The following is a 12,415-nucleotide window of genomic DNA, read 5'->3' as shown; positions in this document are numbered from 1 at the left end:
AGCCGCCCCTCACTATAATCCAAGCCACAACTAATTCTCAAGAATCTGTAGCCCAAACAAAGGGGGCCTAAGAAATGACAACTACCCTTTTCAATGTGTCACTATATTCGTTTAATTTGAGCGATGCTATTCCTACCACTTTCAAATATATGATGGTTAGCTAAAATCAAAGGAGCGTACAAATTTTGTACAAGTTGTAAGAATAGCATTTTTGCTTAACTTTTTGTGTAATTGACTAGCAACAATTTTGTCCAAATAAAATCCATCTGCTGAATGTAATCCAGTGTTTGGAACAGTATCAAGCAAACAAAATATCTGTTTAAGACACAGGAGGCACAGACCAAACGGCATGGCAACGGTACGTTCCATTAAGCTTCTTCAGATTTAGGCATGTGTGGTGACTGACTATGACTGGTACCAGTACAAATTACAAACACACACACGCACACAGAGTACATTCCCTATGATGTTATTTTACATTCAATTGAATTGGCTAAGTAAACAACGTGTTTTGAGAGGCGACAAGGAGCACACACAAAAGATGGGCGACAACAACAGGGGGGCAAAAGGAAAAGAAAAGAATGACACCATGGTTGGTTAGTTGCAAGACGACTGCAGGTCATCTGCGGCGCACGGGGAGACGAGGAGGAACACTTGTGTGTGCCTCAGCTGCGAAGAGGCCAGTCAGTCTATACAAAGTGACCTCTTCACCATCCTATCATAGTTTGCATTTTTCGATAACTTCTGTAACAGATGAGTGTGTTTCGTCTGTCATCATATTAAGCTGCAGATGAAACGCCTGCACATGTAACAAATAAACGGACTATTACATGCTCTATCTCTATACGCAGCAGCAAGTAGAAACATACCACAAGAAGGGTAAAATGTCGAAATGAAGAAGAAAATAAGCTTCCTACAAGGGTAAGATCTACCGGACAAGAGGCATACCACAAATTTCTCTAGCACGGGCACAAGAACTTTCAAGTTGTTATTTGGAAGGCAGCTGGAAATCGCTCCTCGAACCTTCATGCTGTTGAAGCAGACAAAATGTTAACAAGTCCAGACACATTATGCAATCAACTCACCGTAATGGAACATTACAGACGACAACTCAGATTACTAACCTTTCTATCGAAAGAAAGCCAAGCACGAGGGCTGCATAGGCCTCCACGATCATCATTTCAGCTTCCCGTGCTCCTTGCAACATTGACTCTTCATCATCCTGGTTAGTTATAATAAGCAGTCAATCAAATGAGCTACAGGACATCATACAATAGGATTTGCTGGCTACTAGGTAGAAAGTACTATACAGAACATCATACAAGGCATTTGCAACAAAGGTCCCCAAAAAGGGCTAATAATATAGTGCAGGTTTAAAATGGAATGGTACTCGATTATTCATGATATTTTGTCAATTGACTGGATATCAAAGCCTACAAATGCATTAGTTTCCATTTCATGGATTTTAAACTAAGGGATTCAATATGCAGCAAAACAGAAGGTACTTTGGAAACAAAGAGCGGGTAATAGTAATACACATCTAGCTTTACCATGTTTCAATGTAGATAAAAATTAAGGTTAGAATTACCGGTGATATAGTTGCAGAAGCTTCCCCAGAACCTTTACTTGCTAAGAAGATTGAACAGAGGAGTGGTATAACATCCCTCTGTGCCTTTTCACTCTGCGCATTCTTAGACAGATCCACAGAAACACGAGCAGATGCAAGCCGTACCCTACAGCCAGGTCATGAAATAATTTAGAACTAGACATTTGTTAGTTGGGATATATGACTGCTCCAGACCCCAAGGAACTAGCTGAAGCAGAACAGTAACACAGGCATGAATCAAACAAATGGAAAGGAAGAAAGTAACAGGCTTACCTATTAAGGCTATCTTTTTCCACGAGATTGACAAGCAAGCCCAATATGGCAACCAGAAAATCAAGCTCATGATCTCGCAGTTGCTTAGCTTTCACTTGGCATGCTTTGCTGTCCTCGGAATCGGTGAGGTCTTGTAAAAGATCGACATCTCGGCCAGTGTCCACGGAGAAATCAAATGAAGGGAAATGCTTGATGATCAAGGAGGCCATGGTGTTAAGTCCACCACATGATGCAATATGTTCACAACCAGATGGGTTGTCATTTGCTAAGTTCATAAGAACCTGCCAGAAAAAACATGGGAAAATCATATACTACATGCCATTGCAAAAGTAACACCGCCATAACATTTTTCTAACATAAAACATCATCCACCAACTGTTCAAAAGTTTCAATAGTGCACAGCAAAATAGAAGGGACGAATAAGATTAGACCCTTTGGACAGTTACAGTTTCTTTTTGGAGTGATAAGGTAAAGGTGCAATGATCTTTCATCAAATATCCTAGTAAGGAGCAGAAAAAGATAAGAGACTACAATTATTATGGGATATCTCACAAATACCGTCACAAGAAGCAATACATAGGTATGTACAGTTAAGCTTAGGCCCACAATTAGTTGAGACAAGATCAACAACTAGTTTATCCATACAGACTAGTCTTTCAAAAACAACTTATTGTCACAGTTAAATTTAATACTGAAACATATCTTCAAAGTGACTTAACAGGCTGAGCACCTAAAACCTTTTAAAGGTGGTCAATAAGCTTAGAAAATCATCTGAGCTGATCACAATTGGGACTTACCATACGAGCAAGTCCATTCACGCTCTGGATGGAAGTTCTAATTTTATCTTCAGTTTAATAAGCTTATTGTAACTTTTAGCAGAACCTTCAACCTTCAATAGGAGGCAAGCCTGAGACAGCTTTATGTTAATGCTTAAACCCAACTAAAGCAGGTTTCAGGTTAAGTAAGAGTGTTAATCAGGCACCACAAACTGAACTCTAAACTTAAGCATCGGGCTCAGCCCATTCCTCGAGTATGCACCGATGCACGGAATGAAGCAGATACTACGACATATTGATGTATATTTGTCTTAATACTCTTTCTTAAACTTCCAACCAAGTGACACATCACAATTCCACAAACAGTTACTGTGTGGTATAAATGGTGAAAGATCTTCCAGTGCATGCGATCATACGAATTCACACATTGACCAAAGGTTTAACAGCCTATACTGAGTATTCACAAATGGACAAACCTATTTCAAAGGGATGCAATACTTCTTTACAAAAATATGCCAGCCAACAAAAATCAAGAAGGCTTACCTTAATTGATGCCAAAAGGCAGTCTTCCAAAAGATTGGAATCATCGTCAACATTAGAATGGGATGTTGCACCCAGATGATGATTATTATCTTCAGGTTGATATGATTCCTGACTTCCAATCACAGCAATCCCACGATCGTCCGACAATTTCTCATTCGCTGATTTTGCTTGACAGCCATGTGTTGATCTCTTTTTTTGACCAAATAGTTCAGGCTCCTGATCAACATCATCAAATGCAAAAGGATCACTACCACTGCCACTTCTCAAATCACTGTTGCCGTTTTCAGACAGACGTCGTCGTTTTGCCATTTCTCTGGACGTTCCATCAGAACTATGTGCTGTTATAGAAACCCATCCACTTGAGCCTCTAATTGGGTTGGCTTTACCACGTTCCTTTCTTATATTAAGCTTCAGACCAAGACCAAGACCATTGCTGTGCCTCTCACCTAATGAAGCACTTGATGCCCTGTTGCTTGAAGTAGACTGGGAACAATCAAGTGTCATTTGTGATAGGCCAACATCACTAGTAGAAGATATACTAATATGAGAAGCATCTAATTTGGAAGATGAGCAATTTTGGCATTTTTGGTTCAGCGAAAGCTTATTTTTCTTTGAGTTCTTGCCCTTGCCATGACCATTCAATGTAGTTGCACCCTTGATGTCTGCTGCACAAGAGAATTTAGAACATGAGACCATATTAAACTTGTATCGAGGAATATATATCGTTGTGCTTTATATGAGACTAGAAGGTGAACGTCATAGTTTTGCGTACAGTGAACATTTGTGCACATGAGAATTTCAAACGTGAGACCATATTAAACTTGTATCGAGGAATATATATCGTTGTGCTTTATATAAGACTAGAAGGTGAACATCATAGTTTTGTGTACAGTGAATATTTGTGCACATGCATGATACCCTAACTGCCTTGCAAATTTATTGCTGCACCCAGAGAGGATACTTTGGGTCGTCAATATAGAAAAACACTGAAATTATATCAAGTATTGAATCTAGTGAAAATATTATATTTGCCCTAGATTTAGACAGTTCACAGGAAAGGCAGAAGTTCAAATAATTTGGTGGTTGTGACTTGTGACTACCAGAGCAGCCCCCTTTACAACCTTTGGAAGATTTTTTATCTGTACTGCTGGAAACAGTGGAAGAACTCTGAAGGAGAGACAGTACTGCAGCAAAGGAAAATAGGCATCAGATTGCAAGTTTTCAAAGTGGATGTTGAACGTTACATTATATGGGAATAGGAAAATACTGAAATCTAATGCAAAATTACCTGATAATAATTCAACAATATTGATAATGACACCAACAAGAGAAACTGTAGAGCCTCTGGGACTCAATTTTCTACTCATGCTGAGCAAATGGGTCTGGAAGGATCAAAAGGAGTCGAGTGAAGTTAAGAAGTAGTACATGGCAATACTATCATTGCACTGAACTAACATTCCAAGATATGGAAAATTACCTTGTTCTGATCACTTAAGAATGTGGCATTCTCTAAAATTTTCAAACATTTCAGGAGGAGTGCAGCACTTTGCAAAGATGTTCCTTCCTTTATGTCCAAGGACAGAGTGGAGGTATCCTTTACAATTCCCTGATATACAAGGTTGGCCAGCACAAATATATTATATTCTGTTAGCTTAACTGGTGTATAACGCATTAAGTATGCGAAATGGGGAAAAGGACTAGCAGAATAATTCACTGCGAAAATAAATGTGTACACATCGGAGACCCAGGTCATAAACTACACAAACCAGAAGCACGATAAGTGGCTTCAATTCACTTAAACTCTAAGAGAGGCTTGTGTAGTGGAAATTGTAGCGTTCAACAGGGTAATAATCATATAATGTCTCCATGCCATGAAACCTATGTAAGTATTATCACCTTGGACACATATAATCACTAGAGATTCAAAATTCAAAAATTAATGCTTGACATAAATCACTCTAAGACTGCATTCAGGATTTAAAATTTTCAATCAGAGAAAATTTCACAGCATAATTTTGTGCTGCAGCAAAGTTTTAGTGTGCAGCTTCAAGCATGTTAGGGCTTAAAATGTACAGACTACAAAAACATGCAACCATTCTTCAGCATTGTGACAGAACACATAATGACAGCTTGAATGTTGTTTATGTGAACCTGTGCCGAAGGATAAATTACCATAAAATACCTGTTTATTTTATGAAATAAAATAAAAAAATAAGCAAGATCATACCTCCAGTGAGGAATGACAATCAACCATAACATCAAAAATATTATCAAGACCACCCAATGCCCTTAATGTTTCTTTGAAATCCCCTCCAACTCTGGTCACCATGTCAGAAGTCTCTGAAAAGATAAACATTTGAAAATGAGTAATATTTCAGTAACTGTAGCAAAAAAATAAGTTACTACGCATAATTCTGGGCTAGGCAAGCCATCACTGAAAACTCAAACACAAGTGAAACAAGGGCTAGGCAAAGGCATCCATGTAAAGCAAGCATGCAATGCTTAACTTGTGAATTGACAGTGTACTTCGCGGTGAATGCAATAATGGCAATGGGGTAATCGTGGTCAAGAAATTGATTAAAAACCATACCCTCTAATGCGACAGCTGACAAGCATGCCTTTTCCATTGTCAACAAAGCAAGCCATTTTGAACATAATTCTGGCCTTGATGCTCTCTTGCCATCCCTGTCAAGTGGCTTGATTTCTTTACAGCTTAAGAGGATTTCTTCGACTTTTGATATGATATCATCTGAGCTGGAATCAGAATCCTTATTTGAGCCATTAAACATTTGAACTTTACTGATTCCAAGGAGTTTGGAACCTATAGATGGTGCTTTGACATCATTTGCGTCCATTGGAGGATTTAATAATTTAAGAAGAAACCGAATACACGATTCTGAATTTAGCACATGATTCTCTTGTACCTGAATAACAACAAGAAAGGATAGATTGATCATAAGAAGAAACTGAAGCTGAAGGAATGCTCATCGGAACTCAGAAGTATTAAAAGAGCAGCAACTGTTGGGAAAACGCATTCAACGAGCAATATATGTAATTCACAAATGAAAATCTGAATAGTAAATACTCCCTCTGTAAACTAATATAGGACATTTTATAGACTTGAGAGGGAGTATCAAACTAGCTGAATTTAAATCATAAATTATGGTTCAGCTGTCAATAAAAAATAAAGCATAAAGTTAATTAACTAAAGTTATTTTTATCATGCATTAGTGTTGAGAAAGAAAGCGAGTACTTCTACAAGAAAAATAAATAAACAACTTTGTCACGACATGAGTATCTTTGTGATTTGTGAGAAGAGAATATTTAATATGCACGGAAAGCAGCATGCACAGAAACATATCATCTGGTGGTTTGGGATTGAGAGGTACTCACATCACTTGCCAAAACAAATAAAAGAGCTGCCGCCGCAACACCACAGGAAGGATCATCAATGTTCAGAGCCAAAACATTATCTATAATTTGCTTTACCAGTCTACAGGACATAACAAAACATGCACTTGTGAGTAATAAGATGGAATGCGTGTAATATTTGAAGAAACAAATGAATTGTTTTTTAAACAGTGATTTTGATTTTGGTACTTCTCAGACTAAATAGATTACTGAGATGAACATTACATGGTTACATGTTAAAATAATTGTGTTCAATGAGAATTTACTTTCAACAACGTTAACCATCTACAGATGTAGAAATGGGTAAAACATCTCAAGATCTAGTAATTCCAGAGGTAACATCCTCACTTCAAGCATGCCCTTTGTTTCACTAAACAGTTTTACTATTTCTCAGGCAACTGAGTCACAGCTAAAAATAGTTTCGTCTTCACATCGAGAATGTGCAACTACACAAGGGATGAGATGATCTTGATCGGATGGCTATCAATGTTGACTGAGAAATCATTATTCCTGAGTTGACTGAGCTATAGACACACCCCTAAACACTAACGTTGAACTTACCCAGTTTAAATAAGCATTCCACATGTTCAGTACGCTTATTATTAATTATCTCATAGTACATCTTACAGAAACAACAAATTTGAAGACTGGCTGGGACAGGAACAGACAATATCCTACATCTTCAACTATACAGATCAAAGAAAAGCAGTATACCCTAAACTTAAATAGTTGTCAATTGTCAAAATGTTGGTATGACAGTGAGTTAAGAGTGAAACACTGGTGCTGTTCACAGCTCAAATAGGTAGCAACTCCATGGTTCAATACTGCGCTTTTGGTTAACAAAATGTATACTCTCTTGAACAGAGGAGAAATATTAGGCTCGAGTTCAATGGATGGCACTTCTACCAGCAATGTTCTTCAGACGTATCTATAGGCCGGAGCAAATTCTAATTCAAAAGGGAAGATGTCTTTCAAGACATTTCCAATCAATCACCATGCTTCCTTCTTATGGAATCATGGCATACTTGGGGTCTTAGCAAAAACAAAGAGACCATCCTGCTTAAGACGCAGATAACTCAAGTGCATACTCCTTAAGCCCAGTTGTGATAGTTAGTCAGTGGGGATTCTCGACAATATGTGAAGTCTTGATTCTACAACAAAAACCACGACAAAGCAAACTAATCGAACTAAACAGCTCAGGCCAGGCAAGCAAACAAATAAGCTGCATGAGTTGAGCTATTCATCATCACAAGACAAAGGAAACGGAGCGCGCTCGTTCGTGGTGGTTTGAAGGCCAAAAGGTGGCTCCTTTCCGGAAGAAACCGAAATTCTTGAGCCCTAATCGTACAGAATCCCAATCTTTGAACCGAGGTCAGCCGCAAGAAGCCCCAATTTGGTAACCCTAACCCGAGGTTCTCGATTCGGGGAGCCAAGATTGGGCACCAAGAAGAGCAAGAAGGCAACTTGTGTACCAAGAGAAAGGTGTACTGACCCCTGAGCCCGGAGGACGCGGCGGCGCGCGGCGGACGCGCAGATCCCGAGCAGCGCGAGCAGGCTTGCCCGGCGCACCCGCCTGGGCGCGGTGGGGCGCAGCCCGTCGAGCGCGAAATTGACCTCGTCGACGCTCTCCATCATCTCCCCGTACTCCTCGGCCTCCATGAGCGTGGCGGTGGCCGCCTCGGGCTCGGGCTCGGCGTGCCTCCCGCGTCGCCCCTTCCGGCGCGGCCCCTCTAGCCGGGGCGGCGGCGGCTGCGTGGGCGGGTCCTCGTCGAAGTCCCACATCGAGGAGGACTCCTGCGACGGCGGGAAGGGCTGCGACGCGGACGAGCCCAGCGCCGCGAGCTCGTCGTCCCCATCCCCGCCGTCGAAGTCGAACGCGTCCTGCGAGGACGAGAGCCCGCGGTCCCCTCCGCCTCCGCCGGCGGCGGCGCCGGCGGCGCCGTCGGAGAAGGTGCGGGATCTGCGGCCGTAGGTGCGCACGATCATGGCGACTCGCTGCTGCGGGTAGCTACAGCTCCGCGCATGCGAGGGGCGAGTAGAGAGAGAGAGATTTGGGCGTGGGCGTGGGCTTGGGCGTCTGTGTCTGGGTTTCGAACGTTTTGCTTTGCGGCTGATCCGGATTTGGGGATTCTGGCCTGGCCTGGGACTGGGAGGGGACGAATTCGGGGACGGGAGCTGCAGCTGGTTTCGTGCGTTGGTTACTGCTGGTGGTGGTGGTGGTTTTGTGCGTTGCTGCGGCCTGGGGTTAGTTATCGCGTGTCAGGCCAGGGTTAATAACCAAGGTAAAGCACAGCCTAGTTAGTTTGAATCGAAATGGCCGCGGCGTCTCGACGCGCTTCTCCACGGTCAGATTGTTCCTCCATCTTGATTTTGATAGAGCACTTGTGCACACGGTCTTGAGCTTCCTCGTCTGGTCAGCGTCTAGGCTTAGATCAAGCATGAATGAATGAAATGAGTAGACATAAGCGTATGGGTTTGGCTAGAAACACCTCCTCCCCAAGAAAAGCATAGGGTTCCTTTGCTTCCCCAGCGTCGCCGCCGGTCCGCCTCGTCCACGGTGACCTTAGGGCCATGGCACCGCGGTGGATCCCGGCCCTTGCCTGTGGGAGGGCTTCGTTTTTAGATGTTTCTTCAACTTTCGTTAGGTTTTGTGTTCTGCTCAGGAAGACGAGACGGCGGCGGCTCTCTGAAGATGAAATAAGATTCTCCTTGTCTAGTCCCCATTCCGGTGGTGTGTCTAGTATCGTCGGTGGGCGTGTGAGGGTGTGTCTCCGATGGATCTATTTTTGATGGATTTGCTCGGATCTAGTCGTAGTTCATCTATGTTTGTGTTTCTTCAGGTTGGATCCTTCTGATCTACGCTACTCTTCATCAGCGGCAGTTGTTATTTTGCTGCGCTGGTCCTATGAGATCTTAGCACGACAATTTTTTCGACTGTCTACTACAACAAGTTTTGCCTGTCTCCGGCGAGGGAGGAGCGATGACGGCGGCGCGCCTTTGGCTCGCTTCGATGCTTGTAGTCGTCGCTAGGTGGTCTATAAATCTGGATGTAATTTTTATTATTTTCCAGTATTCGTTGTATTGCCATGATTGAAAATGAATAGATCAGAAATTTTCTCGAAAAAAATGTGTAGACATGGTTGAATAAAAGGAGACTGTCTCCCAAATAACTGCGTTGATGCTCAATTAGATCTTCACGAAGCTGGGTATGCAAAGCCCCATCTTCAATCCTAGGGTATGTCTTAAGAAAAGTTTGGATCCGATCCTAGTTCCGGCAAGGTTACACAAGTGAAAGATCATGGATGTCGCCTAGAGGGGGGGTAAATAGACGCTTTAAAATAATCACGGTTTAGGCTTGAACAAATGCGGAATAAAACTAGCGTTTAATTTATCAAGCACAAAACATAAAACAATTAGGCTCACCTATGTGTACCAACAACTTATGCTAAGCAAGAGAAACAACTAAGTGATAGCAAGATATATAACAAGGAACACTATGGTTATCACAAAGTAAAGTGCATAAGTAAAGGGCTCGAGTAAGAGATAACCGAGGCACACGCAGACGAATATGTATCCCGAAGTTCACACCCTTGTGGATGCTAATCTCCTTTGGACCGGTGTGAATGCACAATGCTCCCAAAAAAGCCACTAGGGCTACCGTAATCTCCCCACGCCCTTGCACAATGCAAGATGTCGTGATTCCACTAAGAGACCCTTGAGGGCGGTCACTGAACCAGTACAAATGGCAACCCTTGGGAGCGGTCATCAGAACCCGTACAAATTGCTCGGGGCACTCTCCACAACTTAATTGGAGTCTCCCAAAACTTGTCCGGAGCTTACACCACAATGATTGAGCTTTGACAACACCAACCGTCTAGGGCACCAAAGCACCCAAGAGGAACAAGCGTTATGGTGTCCAAACACCCAAGAGTAATAAGCTTCTCACCTTTCGCTTCCACGTGTCACCGTGGTGAACTCAAACCGATGCACCATATGCAATGGCAAGGTCACACGCAGTGCCCATATCCCTCACTCTCAAATCCACCACGACAACAAAAGCTATGGACGAATTGTTGGAAATATGACCTAGAGGCAGTAATAAAGTAGTTATTATTATATTTCCTTAATCATGATAAAGGTTTATTATTCATGCTAGAATTGTATTGACCAAAAACTTTTTTTCGTGAATAAGCAGAGGATGCGTATCTTTTCATTGATAGAAGAAGAGTTGTACATCATGAGGTTACAAGAGCTCGCTAAGCCATGTACGCAATGAGGCATGGAAGCGAGCTAGGTGCAGAACAGACATGGGGTTGCTCAGCCCCAGAAACCTATAGAGCTATCTCCCGGGAAGGATTTTGTGTAGTCCGTTGGCGCCGGCCTTGGCCCACATGCGCGCTTGATGATGTCGGAAAGCCGGGTGATGGAGGGATGCTCACCGTCGAAGACGCAAGCGTTCCGGTGCTTCCAAGCCACCAGGCAGTGAGGATGATAAGGGAGGCCAAACCTTTGCGCGTAGGGGATGGTGAACGGTTACAGGACGTCTCCCACTAGGTGAAGAAGTCAGTGCCACTGCTCGGAATGTCGGCGGTAGAGCAAACCCAACTGAGGACCTCATGCCATATTTGGCAGGAGAAAGGGCAGCCCGCCAAAAGATGTTGCATTGTCTCCTCTTCTTGATCGCAGAAGGCGCAAGAGTCCTCGTGTGGAAGGCCATGTCGAGCTAGTCGTTCAGCCGTCCAGCATCGGTCTTGCAACGCAAGCCACATGAAGAATTTTATGCGAAGGGGGGCCCATGGCTTCCAAGTGAGCCGCCAACGTGGGTCCTGGCAGGCGCCGAGGAAAAGCGCCTGGTAACATGAGTTGGCCGAGTAGGTAGTGGAAGAAGTCCAGCGCCACTGGAGGGAGTCTATGAGTCAGTGGGAGGGACGTGACGCACGCAAAACCAAAGGTCGACATACTGGATGAGAGCGGCAGGGCCCAGGGCGCCCTGGATGTCACAGACCCAGGAGCGTTGTAGGAGGCCATCATGCACGGTGCGGGCCTTGCGCTGCCGCCGAGGAACAAGCGCAAGAACGAGCGAGGTGATCTCGACGACCGATCTACCGTTGATCCAGTGGTCACTCTAGAACCTGCAAGTGCGTCCGTCGCCGAGCGCCCAGATGGTAGGCGCACGGAAGATGGCCGAGATGACGGGGTCTTGTGGAATGTGCAGGTGGCTCCACGGGCACGACGTGTCCGTGTACTTGAGCCATAGACATCGAGTTCTAAGCGCGATGCCGGTGCGTTGTAGGTCCCGGACGTCGAGGCCGCCAAGAGAAAGCGGGCGGCAAACCCTTTGCCAGTTGACCAAGCATTGGCCGCCTTTGGCATATGTGCTCCCAGCCCAAAGGAACCCATGAATGATCTGATTGGCCTGCTTGAGGATGGAAGGGTTGAAGGTGATGGCAGTGAGGAAGTGCGTAGGAATGGCACATAGGACATGCCGGACGAGAGCAAGGTGATCTCCTCGGGAGAGGAGGGAGGCGCGCCATGTGGAAAGCTTTCGCTCCAGCTTGTGTATAATCGGCATGAGGCTCTAAAGGAAATATGCCCTAGAGGCAATAATAAAGTTATTATTTATTTCCTCATATCATGATAAATGTTTATTATTCATGTTAGAATTGTATTAACCGGAAACATAATACATGTGTGAATACATAGACAAACATAGTGTCACTAGTATGCCTCTACTTGACTAGCTCGTTGATCAAAGATGGTTGAGTTTCCTAGCCATAGACATGAGTTGTTATTTGATCAACAAGAT

At 43.6% G+C, this 12,415-nt stretch overlaps 1 protein-coding gene across 4 annotated transcripts; it reads right to left on the bottom strand.

Moving 5' to 3' along the window:
• Positions 1-346: 346 nt before the first annotated feature.
• Positions 347-8,821, bottom strand: LOC125508095 (wings apart-like protein 2). Of its 4 annotated transcripts, none has more exons than XM_048672681.1 (13): positions 8,102-8,821; positions 6,592-6,691; positions 5,789-6,122; positions 5,426-5,538; positions 4,676-4,804; positions 4,487-4,580; positions 4,299-4,382; positions 3,199-3,863; positions 1,880-2,160; positions 1,589-1,733; positions 1,125-1,222; positions 949-1,030; positions 347-799 (listed from the first exon to the last, which is right to left on the bottom strand). In XM_048672681.1, exons 1-13 carry the CDS (start codon positions 8,593-8,595, stop codon positions 719-721), a joined length of 2,700 nt encoding a protein of 899 aa, XP_048528638.1. In that variant the 5' UTR covers positions 8,596-8,821; the 3' UTR covers positions 347-718. The 4 variants fall into 4 exon arrangements, with proteins under 4 accessions (XP_048528638.1, XP_048528647.1, XP_048528654.1 ...); XM_048672690.1 differs by having other exon boundaries at positions 3,199-3,860; XM_048672697.1 differs by having other exon boundaries at positions 4,320-4,382.
• Positions 8,822-12,415: the final 3,594 nt, after the last annotated feature.

Source organism: Triticum urartu, chromosome 1 (assembly GCF_003073215.2).
Source record: "Triticum urartu cultivar G1812 chromosome 1, Tu2.1, whole genome shotgun sequence".
Classification (NCBI taxonomy): Eukaryota; Viridiplantae; Streptophyta; class Magnoliopsida; order Poales; family Poaceae; genus Triticum; species Triticum urartu.
The sequence above is the reverse complement of the archived record's forward strand: the minus strand, read 5'-3'. Positions and strand labels throughout refer to the sequence as shown.

Coding starts and splice junctions, on each gene's coding strand:
- LOC125508095 (XM_048672681.1), bottom strand. CDS start 8,595: ATGATCGTGCGCACCTACGGCCGCAGATCCCGCACCTTCTCCGACGGC. Junction 6,692..8,101: donor CGCGTCCTCCGGGCTCAGGG/GTCAGTACACCT, acceptor TATGTCCTGTAG/ACTGGTAAAGCAAATTATAG. Junction 5,539..5,788: donor GTCAGCTGTCGCATTAGAGG/GTATGGTTTTTA, acceptor TTATCTTTTCAG/AGACTTCTGACATGGTGACC.